Source organism: Labrus bergylta, chromosome 5 (genome assembly GCF_963930695.1).
Source record: "Labrus bergylta chromosome 5, fLabBer1.1, whole genome shotgun sequence".
Taxonomy (NCBI): domain Eukaryota; kingdom Metazoa; phylum Chordata; class Actinopteri; order Labriformes; family Labridae; genus Labrus; species Labrus bergylta.
Window position 1 is genome coordinate 4,133,294 of NC_089199.1, and position 14,917 is coordinate 4,148,210.

General features: G+C 40.9%; 1 protein-coding gene and 1 long non-coding RNA gene across 3 annotated transcripts in view; both read left to right on the top strand.

The window, feature by feature from the left end:
• LOC109993795 (MICOS complex subunit mic25a) overlaps positions 1-3,606 on the top strand; it is a 60,973-nt gene extending 57,367 nt beyond the window's left edge. For both annotated transcript variants that reach the window (XM_020646873.3, XM_020646874.3), the window contains one exon: positions 3,311-3,606. In XM_020646873.3, the coding sequence (XP_020502529.2) occupies positions 3,311-3,334 (24 nt within the window). In that variant the 3' untranslated portion in view covers positions 3,335-3,606. The remainder of the gene's footprint in view (positions 1-3,310) is intronic.
• A 2,101-nt stretch (positions 3,607-5,707) lies between these two features.
• On the top strand, positions 5,708-13,307 carry LOC114920975 (uncharacterized). The gene is made up of 3 exons (XR_003809265.2): positions 5,708-6,507; positions 7,584-9,370; positions 12,557-13,307. It is a non-coding gene; the product is annotated as an uncharacterized lncRNA (long non-coding RNA).
• Positions 13,308-14,917: the final 1,610 nt, after the last annotated feature.

Here is a 14,917-nt window from a genome sequence, read left to right on the forward strand (position 1 = left end):
TTAGAGAACATAATCACAACATGCAACAGCTCAATTTTCTGTCATTATAAAAGAAGCTAAGTGTTTTGTTTTGTTCCCACCTCAAAAAAAAATAAGTCGGGGTAATGACCACTACAAGCAGACGGCAAATAGCACTGCAGCTAAAGAATAAAATAGTAGAGCCCGACTGATATGCATGTTTTAACAATGGAGAAACAAAAGGCTGTATAATTCTATAATTCAAGTACAAACACAGGGTTTTTCCTGGCTCAGAATGGGCCTTTGGGGGGTGACTATCCGCCCTGACTCAGACTATAACAGTTTAGTCTGAGTATGTATTACCTTATTTGACAGAAATCTGTGCATTTCCTGTTATTTCTGACCATTTTATAAAGAATATTATCATTATGCTTAAGTTACTGAACACACGGAAGTTACTATTTTCTTTTTCCTTTGACTTCCTACAAAATAATAAAATGTGTCACAGATAATTTGGATCATTTGATCAGATCAGGAAATTGAGAAATAATACAAATATATTTGCTGGCTATAACGCAGCACTGTTTGACAGTCTGTGTGGAGAAGTTCACAGACTACAGCTGGCTGACGTTACGATCGTTAAGTTATTGATTGTTGATAAAAGCAAACATGGAGGAAGTGGTTTAGTATAGTTTTCACATGACTGTTGGGCTTGTGGGTGTCAGCAGAGCGTCCAGACCAAGTCAAAAGAAACGAACAAACAGTGCATCAGCTGGCTATCCAGCGCGAGCCGCATGCGTAAATGGATGAGAGGGGAGATGACTGCTAGAAGTCAGAGACGTCTTATTTAAGTTCATGTTCTGCTTGTTCAACAGTCGTTTGATGTAGTGATATTTTTAACATACATTCAGAGAGGATTTGATTTGCCATTTGAATCATCTTTTTTTTCTTTTGGCGCTGGTGATTTTCCTTTGGCACTTGGTTAAACCTCTTTGGGGGGCGCCAAATAATTCTTGTAGGATGTAATGTAGGAAAAACCCTGCAAACAATGACGCTGTACCTGTGTGTAAATGTTCTCCAGCATATTTCAGGGTCTGTTCTAGGGCTGTAAGCGTTAACTTGTTAATCAAGCTGAGAAATCAATCTGATCACCTCATTTTCGTCACTTCTTCATACACACACACAGCCTACAAGCAAGGAGTGGAGAGTAACGGGAGAGTGAACATTATTGTATCGAACACATTTGGCGATCTTATCTTATCTGCTGAAGATTTAAAAAAAACACAATATTTATTATGCTACTATTCCTTTTTTTGTTTGTTTTATTGGCAGTATATTTCCCAGTTTGACGTTTTGCCCACCGATTTCCTTATCTGCCTTAAACAACTGCATTTGATACCTGCAAAAAGCAGGTGAATACACAAATCCTGCTTATACCCCAGTAAGCTGGCTTTCTAAACCATAATCAACTATGAGAGATTTTTAAACTGAATAAAGGCACAAAGACAAATCAAAAAAATATTTTCAAACTTTGCCAAAAAACTGGAAAAGTGTTTTGATACACAAACATGAAACCTGCAAGGCGTCTCATATAGGATCTATTTTTGTTACTCATTAACTCTTAAGTTCTGTGAGTTGTCTACTGAGTCCTTTTAGAAAAATCTACTGTTGTCTCTTTGGATTGCTTGTTTTTTTTTAAATTTTCCTTTTTTTTCAGAGTGATGCTGAAATGTTGATTCATGCCTTTATTACCAGCCACTAAGATAATTGCCACTCTCCTTTACCGGCCTTTTTTAAAAAATGACTGCTGCAGCCTTGATTTGAACAAATACTGTACGAAGAAAGAAAATCACATTCATGATTATCTCTCATCACTGCACTGGCTACCTGTCTCTATTAGAATTAATTCAAACTCCTTCTACTTATCTTCAAGGCTTACATAATTTAGGTTCTTCATATATTATTGACTACCTTTCATTTCATGTCCTAATGTGAACTCTCACATCATATACTGCCTTTCTTTGAAAGTTTCAAAAGTGTCCCGCAAGAAATCTGCTGAGGCTGCTTTCAGTTTTATGGGCCTGAACTCCCGGACATTTGGATCGTACAAAAGAAAGTCTCCAGGAATTATTAGAAAGGATACCTTTCTTTTTTTTAGATGATTTAAATGTAGGTTAACATGCTCTATAATTGATATTGGATTAATTTTGTGAACTAACTGTTTCAGTTGTTTGTGTTTTTATTTGATCTTGCTTTGTCAGGACACTTTAACCAATGGATTCTTGGATTGGATTACTCAAACATATGAGGTTCTTTCAACACATTTCCTTCAACCTATACAAGCTTTCCCCTTTCTCCTCACTTCAAAGTCTTCCTCATGAGCAGTCTGCCTCGTCGGGTACTGACACCACACAAAACGTTGGTGCTATGGCAACAGGGGCAGAATCCAGTTTAGAAAAAAGATGTAGGATTTTAATATTCAATGAAGAATTGAAATAAAATAAAGGAACAGGTAGTTTTGGAATTCCTGCCGCTCTGCTGCTCCTGTAGTGAAGTGCCTTGCTCTAAGGTTTATTTTTGTTTTTATTGTATTTCAATACAGACGTTTCCTGCAGCTACTGTGCTATGAGTCACCGCGCTACAGAGTGAATAAATATGTTTAAACATGCGTCTGTGTCTGTTCCCCAGTCAGAGTCTATCTTTAACACTGACTGATGGAAAGTGTAGACACAATGTACAAACGTTTGTAGTTTATTTAATCAGGCGTTTCATTAACATTCAACAATACTTTGGTCCATTCAAAAAAATTAAGTGTTAAACAAATGAGCTCTGTTTGTAAAGAACATAGTCAAAGAACCTTTTCATTATTGGGTAGGTAGAACTGGAATTATCTACACACTCCCATAGTACATCATTAGCATGTGTTTAGGCATTTCCTTTGTATCAAAAGTTAAGTTAAATATGAAGCTCATTATTTTCATCATAGATAGATGGACAGAAATTCAGTCAATACAATATAATATCAAATGTTAAGAGAGCACTATGTTAATGTCCCATGAGTTTCTAGCTGAATGATAATACTTGTTGGACTTAGAATACAGTAGAAAGGCTCAGAGGTGTCAGAGGATCAGCTTCCCTGGGTGATATTTAAATATTTAGAAGTGGTACTTTCTTGAGTTTTGTGAAATATACGGAATGACTGTGGCTACTGTTTTCTAAGTATGTGAAACTGATATGTCATGATGCATTCTGTGTTTGTGAATTTCCCTTAGGTACTTGTAAACAATATAAATTGACGCTCTCTCTTCTTTTCTTCCCTCCCCCCTTTTCCTTTCTGCCTCCTTTTTTCCAGAGCTCACTGACGAATCACGGCTAAGAGACCCGAAGAAAGCAGGAGGAGAAGTCATGAAGAAGCAGAGATGACATAGCTGTGTTTTTCTCGCTTTTTTTTTGTCCTCCAATTTATCCACCGTTTTATTTTTCCCACTATCACTGAATAACCCCCTCCTGTTTTCCCCTCACTGTCCTCCTTGTTTTTCTGAGTGTATTATCTTGACATGCCACTCAGAGTTTATGATGTGTTGATTTATTGTCAAGTTGCGCTGGCACACCCCTGCCATCACTGAAATAAATCCCAGTGATCCGGTGGTGATGAGACTGCAGGTTTTTTCTCTTATGTGTGTTTGTGTGCGTGCAGTGCGGTGGCGGATGGCTGTGTCTTGTCACTTCATGCTAATAACGCTTCCACTACTGAAAATGGGGTCGTGTGCACCCTTCTGTCAATGCAGTGAGGCCCAGGGGTTTGATTGTGCCGTGCTCATGGTTTCATTAAGAGAGAGAAGGGAAGCGAGAGAGAGAGGAAAAACAAGGGATAAATGAAGTGCAGGACAGATGAGGAGTGAAGTGTGCAACAGGAAACCTGTGTGTGTGCACATGTGTTACTGTCTATTACTGTGTTTCCCATGATAGTTAACCGGTTTTGCATACATGCCACCACGTTAAGGTTCTTGCGTGCACACTGGACAGGCCACATATTGTCCCTGCTAGCTGTGTTTCCATGGTGACAGCCGGGGTTAGTGCTAGCAGCAAGGTGTGGAGGAACCTTCCAGATAACCCTGAAGGTCAGCACACAGAGCTACAGCTCACAGCGCCTCTCTGTGCTTAGACACTTAACCCCCTGTATGTGTGTGTGTGTGCATGTGTGTGTGTGTGTGTGTGTGTGTGTGTGTGTGTGTGTGTGTGTGTGTGTGTGTGTGTGTGTGTGTGTGTGTGTGTGTGTGTGTGTGTGTGTGTGTGTGTGTGTGTGTGTACATAAAAAAAAGGAGGGCCTCAGTTAAAATGCATTGCCACTTATATATATGTGACGGTTGGTCACACACGGAATGACAGAGGCTTGTTATCTCTCTCTCTCTCTCTCTCTCTCTCTCTCTCTCTCACACACACACACAAATACACAAATGCATACATATTATATATATATATACTCAACAGCGAAGCACAGAATTGTAATGACTGCCTAATATTCCTGTAAACTTGTTAGCGGATATAAAAGCACACTCACACAAGTGATAGTCGATGTTGAATGCAGTAGAGTGTATTCGTTTACGATAGCTGTGAGAAGCAATCTATTGATCACAGTTTGACTCCCGCGCCACCATGGTATTGATCACAACATAACACGCACATGCCCACAGACTAATCCATACAATAAACGCTCTATTATAGAAATCTAGTCAAGTAAAGAGCAGGGACATGAATTAATGGGTGTGTGAATATGCGTATTTATCAGCCCTTTCAGTCCAGTTTTTGTTTTATGTGAGTCAGTGAACACCTCCAGCTATAAACTCAACTTCTATAGGAGAGGATTAGGCAGCTCTGACCCCACCGACACGATCCACATATTACCTATATTAAAGACAGCACCACATAAGAGCGTCTCTCATATCCCCTTTCTCGCTGACATTTCTTTACAAATACCAGCCTCTATTCACTTTGTTATTGCCTTCTCCCATTCAGCAATTCTCTGATTAAACAAGCTCCTGAAAAGCCCAGGCACCGCTATCTGCCATTTGGCTTTTATTAGAAACCCACCCCCTTTTAATTAAATTGGCGGAATTACCGAAATATCAGGGATATTTCACCAATATATCGGATAAGAGCGCACAATGGGTGAACAAAAAAAAAAGAAGACTAGGCTTTATGAGATGTTTTCAATGCGAGTTGGCGGTGAAATGAGATAAACACAATCTTGATGGGGGGGATGATGTTTGTGTTCTTTTAAGGAAGCTGTTGTTTGTTGGATTTGAATGAGTCTCATCACTGAAATTGCCTCCCAGTTAATATTCTAGGCGTCTGTTACTTTATGTCCTGTTTTATGTTTGAGAATACTTCTTTTTTTTTCACTCTCTCTCTCTCTCTCTCTCTCTCATTCTCCTCCTGACTCTATCTCAACCCTGCACCTCCAGTGCTGTGCCTTCCTTTTCCCGCGTTATTACTAAGAATGATTGCGGGATTGAGGTTGCCATGGTAACCGGCATTGCTTTGATTGAAAGGAAAGGAAAGGCAGCTGCATGGTTGCGAGGTCAGAAAGATGGCTGCTCACGCCTCACAATGCGCCACTATTGATTTCCAGTCCTTGACAATTACTGGTTCCAGTTGACGACAAAGAGGAGCAGAAAATGTGCATAAAGCAGGGTGTTGTTATGTTGGGGAGGGGGAGGGGGAGGGTGGGGGGGGTGTTACGGCAATACTCTGCAGCATGCAAACAGTAATTGTCATGCTTTCTTCCAATAGCTTAAGTGCAGGTGTTTGCTTTTCTTTGAGTTGCTGCCAGGTCTTTAACCTCTCCAACATCCTGTAATGTCTGCTGGAGACGAGTTTGACAGTCAGACACGGAGCCTAATGTATATGTTTTAACAGCTCTGCTCCGTCTCCTTTGTTCAGCTCTTGATACACTGTTTGTCAGCTGTTCTCTCTCATCCAGCTGAAAAGGTGTAGGCAAACGAGAAGTGGTGTCAGACTTTGACAAACTGCTGCCCTTTGTAAAGACTTAATGGGGATCAATTCAAGTAAAGTTAGACACTTGTAGAATTCAGCCACTGGAAAATCGCTCACCCACACATTGTATCACACACACACCTACTTCTTTTTGGAGTTCAGCCACTGCCAGTCTTTTACCCTCCGCTTTCTCTCTGCCTTTGGTTTTTCTCTCCCTTCTTTCCCTTCTCTCTTCTCTCAGCCAACTTGGCTTTGCATATGTGAGAAGTCGACAGTGAGCCTAATTGGAGTGTGGGGCTGCATCAATGACATTCACCATTCTGTTTCTGCAACGCAACACACACTCAGGCGGAGCTGGCTAGCTAATTGAATAGTCTTTTATTAAACTGCGTTAATGTGAAGTAGAACTGGCTAGTGGTGAATTGAATTAGACCCCCCACTACAATCAGCGACTACACACATAAACACTCGCAGCTCGGAGAAGCGGCTGGCTGGAAAGAAATGCAGCATGGAGGAAGGAGGAAGAGGCAAAGAACAAGAAGAGCCTGAGAGGTGGGTGCTTTGTTTCATTCATTTCAATGTTTGTTGTTTAGTTTTCTAAGGCTGCATTATCACAATGAAATGATGAATGTGAATTTCAGTCTGTCAGAAATCAAAGGGTCAGTTCACTGATAACTGATGCCAAGGGCCTGGCATGTATGGCACCATTGTCATTATAATAATGAAACACTTCTTTTAAATTTATGCTAGCTGTCTCCATTTGAACCCCAGGAAGAGCCACTTTCTGTATCACCAAGCCAGGATCCAGTGATAAAGCAGATGGAGAAAGAACACAAAGAGAATAAATACTTAAGAGAGGATGTAGAGATAAACAGAGGTTCCTGAAGAAGTGGGGGGGGGGGGGGGGGCTGACCCAGGTGTAGAGAGGGAAACTGGGGCTGTCACAACACACGACTTCAAGAACCCTACACTGTCATGGCTGACACTAGAGGAGAAACATAGGGTTGGGAAAAATGGAAGACAAAGAGCAGAAGAAGGCTGTATGAACCTAACACATAAGCAAGGCAGAATGTAGAATCGGGGAACAAGGTAAAGAATGTATTCAGTAAAAAGTATTTCATCATGGAGTGCAGGGGCAGAGAGATATTACTGGGTGGATGAAGTTAAGGAAGGTGGGGAAAAGAGAGGGTGTAGTAGAGGCAGCCTGAAGAAGATATCCCCCTCCTTTCTGCTTTATTATATTACACTGGTGGATGAAGAGAGTCTGACATCCTCTAAAGTCATTACAGCCCAGTAAGACTGGCTCAGAGGGCAACGCAGCTCCTTAACCCCTCTCAGCACATGCCTAGATGTGTGTACGTTCTCAGAGGGTGATTGAAAAAGAGAAAGGGTGTGTGAAAGACTGTTTGTGTGTGTATACGTGCACATGCATTCACCCAACCAAAGTGGTGCAGTACTTAATCCTTCCTCAGTAACTAGGATAAGCCACCAGTCTTATCTCGCCTGCTCCCCCTTCTCTCTCTCTCTGTCTTTCCTCGGGAAACTATTGTCCCCTTTCCCCCCAAACCCCCTCCTTATTATTACCCTCCTCAGCCCCAGACTTTAATGCCTCATTATTCTGTTTTTAGGGCCTGAAATCTTCTCTTGCCCCAGCCGTATGGGGCTAACATGGATTCCACATTTGTTTGGCTCTTTATTGGAAAGCTGTGCACAGGAATTGAGGACAGCTTTTCCTTGAGAAGAAGGATTTTTGCTGCCATCAACAATCACGCTGCCGGCTCCTGGCATGGTGTGATATTGTGATATTATGCCAGGAAGTGTTGCTACAACTGTCCTCTTGGGAATGGAGCAACAAGTCTAAGAGTATTTAGAGGTGATGTTGAGTTTTAGGTGCAATGAAAGTGTGGTTTGTTTTTCAAGATGCAGGCACTTCAAGCTGTAGTCCTTTCTAATCTTCTGAGTTCATTGATTTGAATGAATTGAAATGGAATTTCAAAAATCAAGTGATTCATGCCCATGTGTGTTGGAAGTGAACCATGGTATTTCAGTACATATAAGAAAGACACCGCAGATATTTTATCATTTCTGATACTTCTAGGATTGTTTGTATACACAAAGTAAAATATAACGTGTTTTCTGATTGAAAAGGTGCCATATTTCATGGATTATATCTGGGAACCATTCCGATTTAATGGATTCGACAGGTTCCGATTCTGGTTCCACTTATCAAACACGATTTTTATTGAATCTTGATTACTATTCCAATATTTTTTATAGAGAAAAAAAAAATACTAATATCTAAAGACACAAAATGTGCCTACCTTAATTGTTAGCTCATTAAGGCTCTAAAAACAGTGAACTATCAGCATTTTCAGAAATATTTCCAGGTTTGAACCGGTTCTTGATACTCAACCCTGATCACAACTGTCTCCAAAAATTCAGGCAAACTCTGACATATCGTACAATTTTTGAGTTGAATTATTAAAAAAAAAAAACTTTAACAAGAATATTAAACTCACATATCTCTGTTTTGCCAGAAAAGGTAATGGTACAAACAGTATTAGTTCAAATTGTATCTATTTTCATCCCTTTAATTTCATTCTTCACTTCCTGTGTTTTTTTTCCAAACAAAGTGTGCTTGATCATCTTAAGCATCTTTAAGGCTTAAAATATTGACATGTCCTTTTGTTGTTTACCCAGGACCTTTTTCTTAAAGTGTGTTTCCAATGTGTGCTCTTGGACTTGTTTTGTTCATTTAGAACATTTAAACACAACAAGTGTGATGCTTTTTGAGGCTTGTGCTGCAATTAAGTGCTTCACAAACCCATGTGATTTAGTAAAGTGCCAGGTTAGGAGGAAGTCGAGAGCGGGCCAATTTTTAAGGAAACAACAGCCAGATTGCATTTGTGTGTTCACAGGGTCAAGAGTGACAGCTTAAAACCATGACTGATGAAGAAGTTTATTTTCAGAAGTGTCGAGATGTGATAAAAGGAACAAATGGGGATAGAAGCACACACTCTTATCTGCATGAATCATGTGACTGTACAGGCCTTTGTTTGAGGCGTACTGTCGACTTGGTCAGACAGTCACACTTCCATTTGACACTCGTGACACTATCTCTCTCCTCAGTCTTCCCCTTTGTCACTCATGCACTCACACACAAATGTAGTGTCAATAATGGCAGGCTACAGTCTGTATAATGATCCTATCTTCCCAGATTGCCGGGGTGCTGTCTGCTTTGTCTGTCACACAAAGAGAAGAGAGGCAGTGTGAGTACAAGTGGATCACCCCCAAGTAAATGAAGAACATCATCATGGCGTCCTGCAACAGACTTCCTATGTCAACAGAAGCTTTGATTAACCAGGGACAGGCGGCAGTAGCCTTTGTAAGACTTGGACAAAAGCTGCATTACATGGTGAGTTTCTATTGAAGGCGATGAACTTCAACTTGAGAGTGAAATAATGTGGTAGAGACTGACACAGCACTCAAGCTCTATTTAGAAAAATGTGATTCGAATACATCAGAGAGTTTTCCATTTAACTTTCAAGCCCACTGCTTTGTTTACCACTTCTTGTTTGTGACTAATTCTCAGAAAAAGAAACATAAAAAAGTGGCAACTCTGATTTTGTATCATCAGCCAGAAATCATTGAGGGAACATAAATTAAACGCAGCCAATTTCCTTCCCCACTGTCAGTGTGATTTTACCTTAAACTTCCAATTAGCCGCCTTCACTTTAGCTATCCATCACTGTAGAGAGACTTTCTCTTCCCGCCACATGATGTACATCAGCCACACTGTGATCAATTTAACTCTGATGATAGGCATGTGGGCTGGATCCATCATAACAGGCTCATTATGACAGGTCGGGAAATTATTTTTTTTGCCTACTTCATACAGAGCCAGATATGATGTGAGTTTAAGGATGCTGTGTGTGCTCACTACTCACTACTGTAAAGTAATGAAGCGTGTGTGTGTGTGTGTGTGCGTGTGTGTGTGTGTGTGTGTGTGTGTGTGTGTGTGTGTGTGTGTGTGTGTGTGTGTGTGTGTGTGTGTGTGTGTGTGTGTGTGTGTGTGTGTGTGTGTGTGTGTGTGTGTGTGTGTGTGTGTGTGTGTGTGTGTGTGTGTGTGTGTGTGTGTGTGTGTGTGTGTGTGTGTGTGGTGGCAGCAGATAAGTGATGGGGTGAGGGACCTCTGAAAGATGCCCTGCACCTCTTTAGTGGCTGGCAGGTGAGAAGCTGGCCAGTGCCAACAGGGCAACTGGATGCCAATCAGCAGTAGCCTTCAGGTCATGTGTGGTCGACTTCTGTTAGAGGAGCAGGATAGGCCGAAGTGTAGAGTTTATAAAGTTTTAAAGGTTTTTTGAGTGGTTGTAACTGCACATTAGACTCATGTGGTACGTCGTTGACAGGGTTGTATAAGGCAGGAAAAGATTTGGAACTTGAGGTAAAGAGGGAGAGAGGGAGAAGATTTGTGAGTTTGCATTGTCTGTTGATTCATCCATGGCCGCTTGGTTCTTCCTATAGATGGCAGCATTACACTCCTCTGTCCCGTGTCACACCCCTCTTACAGCCGTTTTATTGCAGCACAGCACAGATTGTAAGTGTGACACTGTTGATCCCCGAAGGGAGATTTGCTTTTCACCTCATAAGGAGGTCAACACAGGAAAAGAAAAAACTCTTGGAACTGCCAGAGTCTCAGTTTCCTGCTCAGGGACACAACGACAGGTCAGCTTACATGATGTCATTGGAACATTTTTGTTTTACATAATAGGGATGAAATCTATCATGTAAGCTTGTGTTGATGCTTGAATCCACGTTTTAGGGTCCCTGTTAGATATCTCTCAACACTTGATTGATTTACACCTTCTAACCATCCCTAAAGCCTGTACTGAATTAGGAAAAAGGGCGTTCAAGTATGCTGCTCCCTCTTCTTGGAATCGGTTGCAAGATACTTTAAGTCTTGGGGAGCTGGTTTCCTTGAATGTTTTTAAAGGTTGTCTTAATGATCTGGAGGCAGAAACATCTGACTGTAGATGTTTTAGCTAACTTGTATTGCCCTTTTTGATCTCTGTGTTGCTGATGACTTATGACAGATTCTGATGAATGGTTCTTTTTGTGATTCCTGTATTTCTGTACATTGTTGTTAAGTGTTTTATGTCTGAAACCCTGTAATTGTGCTGCTGCCTGTCTTGGCCAGGACGCTCTTGTAAAAGAGATTTTTAATCTCAATGAGACTTTTTCCTGGTTAAATAAAGGTTAAATAAGAAATTAAATAAATTTAACTAAATTTGCACAATGCTCTCTGGGACACTCGACTACATCAAATCTACACACAAACTATCTTGCAGCATATAGATCCAGCATTCTCCTCTGAGATGTGGGGACAGTATGCAGTATGGAAGCTTTAGAATACCTCTGTTACACTTCAGCTTCACCAAATGTTACATGTTGGCATTAAAACGGCTGAAACATGTTTGGTAGTACAACAGGAGGCAAAGAGGATTTTGTGTGAGAATGTGAAAATCGGGGTTTAATTGTGTTTATGGGCTTAGGTGTTAAATTAGCCGACTTGTAAAAAAAATCTTAAAAGAATAATCAACTGCTCATTATTTCTAGGCATTATGGATCTGTTATATGCAGTGTTCATGTTCCAGACTATTTTAGCTCTGAGTAACTGTGCCTGGCTGAGAAATGGTCCGACATTTTATAACCTGTAGAATCCCAATTTATCATCTTGACTCAGAATATATCCTGTAATATGTTAATTGGTGAGCTTGTTGGTCCTGCTGAGACGAAAGTAAGGTTTGCTGTTTCCAGTCTCCATGTGAACCTAAGCTAACCGGCTGACAGTTAAAGACATGAACGTGGTGAAGTGTATGTCCTTAACTAATAAACTACTTCAGTAAAACCAGAGTACTGATGGATTACACACACCATCATGCAGTCTGCATTAACTGGGTCACACAATCTGCTGTCGAAACAGATGCCTCTACATTCTGTTTACTATCACGACCCATGAAATTGATTCTTTTTATCTGTATGTTTGTGAGCATTTTTACAGCTTGACACAGGTTTGCTCTCCCTCTTTCCATCCATGGCCTCGCCGTACAGTACCTGGTATGTCTGTGTTGTGTGAGAGATACTCATTTCATGCTTCATTTGTTGCCTCACGAGCTCCGTTAATAAACAAGACCCTTTGTTGCTGCTGCCTCTCTGACACCTCTCTGAGAGTGTGTGTGTGTGTGTGTGTGTGTGTGTGTGTGTGTGTGTGTGTGTGTGTGTGTGTGTGTGTGTGTGTGTGTGTGTGTGTGTGTGTGTGTGTGTGTGTGTGTGTGTGTGACAGCTTATCTTGTGGGATCAGGTGAGCTGGTATGCTCATCTGCGCCATACTGTCGTGCCGATGATGAACTTATTACCAACTTCAGCTTTTAGGTTTTATAACTCATGTCATCAATAAATCACTTTTTGTCATCATTTTAGACGGTGACAGTGGATGTATAAATCTGTAAAAGTTAACAATTAATCATAGGAAACAGACGGTTATTTATATGCCTCTGTCATGTTGTCTTTCGATGTGTCTGTCTTCATGTGGGTGGAAAAGAAATCATGACATAGAGAATTGCTGAAGGGCAGGGTTCATCCACAATGTACCCACAATGCACCAGTGATGGAAGAGAGCAGCGCTGACACCGGAATCGTGCACAAAAGAAGGTCAGCTTTTTTTCTTTTCTTCTTTTTAGCAATTTTCTTTTGCAAGGATTTCAACAATGCCACCACAATCAATTTTTCTTTGCTTTTTTTTTTAGAAACACTTTTCAGAAAACTGTTCTCTTTCACAGCAGAATTGTGGAGACGCTTTGAGGAAGACGCACAAAAGAACATCTGACTTAAAAAAAAAGTGATTATAATAATAGCCTTTATGATTTTCAGAGTAGGTTTGTTCAAACATGTTTTTTCACAGTTTTTTGTAAACTAAGACAGACACATGTATGATTATGAAGAGGACGTCACAGTGATATATATATCGTTTGGATTCAAGGCACAATGTTAAAAAGCAGTTTCCTTGAATCCTAACGTTGAATTTTCTTTTGGTTTATTTTCCCTCTCAGACAGCATGAGGGAGTGTTTATATGTTGTATTATTAAAAAGGGAGAGAGATGAGACAGTGACTAATCTATTTCCTTTCACACACAGCAGCCAGTAATCACTGTTCTGTGAAGCCGCTCACTCATCCATCCATAATGTCACCAAGACACATTGTGTGTGTTTCTGTGTGCACGTGTGTGATTTGCAGGAGCTTTGAAAGCAGGTGTTAAGAATTTCTGTATGGGCATTCGGGTGTGTGCAAAGAGTGCGTGGTGTGTGTGTGTGTGTGTGTGTGTGTGTGTGTGTGTGTGTGTGTGTGTGTGTGTGTGTGTGTGTCTGCTTTTTTAAATCTCCGTCCATGCTGCAGATTTAAACGCAACACATTCTCCCTGCAGCCTGTGGCTCGATCTCACATTGTCAACTAGCGGAGGTCACACTCTAATGTGTGAACATGCCTCCCTCTGTCCGGCCCTGAAAGGCAGATGAAGTTTTCTGCTTGGACAAGGCCACAAAGACACGTATCCCGGTGGGTATTTACAGAGTAGCTAGCTTTTTGTGCTGCCACCACTGTCACTACTTTAGCTCTCAGAATGAAAGTTTGTTGTGCTTTGGATTCTTTAAGCATGCTAAATCGTTTTAATCGTCTGCATATTGGTGAAGAACTCGCAGGAGATGGATGTTGTAGCGATAAAGACATCATGGAGACATCATGCTGAAGAGAAAAAAAATCATGTTAACTATCATATGCAATGGAGGCTAAAGTCTTCCAAGCAGGCGGCCTGGGTTTGAATCCAACCTGTTGCTTCTTTTCCGCATGTCAGTCCCCACTCTCTCTGTCCCCAATTTCTGACTCTATCCACTGTCCTACCTCTAAATGAAGGAATATAAAGACCAAAAATATATGTATCAACCTGATGCATCAGGGCGCCAGTTGCCTAGGGGATAGTGCGGGGAAGTTATCACCAGTTTCCCTTTATATATCTGCAACACATGATTACTTTTGTGATTCTCTTTTGAAATATGCACTATCAAACCTCTGCAGATGATACAAAATGCAGCAGCACGACTGGTCTTCAACCTTCTTAAAAGAGCACATGTCACTCCGCTGCTCATCTCCTTACACTGGCTCCCAGTTACTGCTCGCTTCAAATTTAAAACTCTGCTGCTCGCTTACAAAACAGACACAGAAACGACTCCTCCTTACTTTAACTCTCTGATCCAGGTCTACACTCCCTCCCGCCCACTACGCTCTGCCAATGAAAGGCGTCTGATCCAACCTTCACAACAGGGTTCTAAGTCTCTGACTAGACTTTTCTCCTCTGTCACTCCCTGGTGGTGGAATGAACTTCCAAACTCCATGTGATCTGCAGAGTCCCTCTGCACCTTTAAGAAAAAGCTAAAGACCCAGCTCTTTCATGAATACCTACTAACTTAATGATGATGGTCTCCATATTATTGATGATGATGATGGTAATGACGATGGTTTTTGTTTGATAACGATGACTTATAAGATGGTTTCTATACTGATTAGAGCTCTCAAGAACTGTCCTCAATGTTGTGCTTTGCCTCTGGTCACTTCCTGTCAGCACCTGTGTGTCCAATCAGACTCAAAGCTGATCGTTTGCTCTTACTGACATTGTTCTCTTTTTTCTAGATCCTTGCTTGTGTTGTTCTTATGAAAGCGTCTGCTAAGTGAATTGTAGAATTGTAGAAATAATATGTCATGCACATAACATGTATGATGAATGATCAGTTAATAGATAAAAATGTATAATGAGCTTTGTTTGTAACATTTCAATACAGCACACACATCAGGATGTATTAGCTGTTCCATTGTGACCTCAATGAATTTATCTGTCAAATATACTCCCTCTTC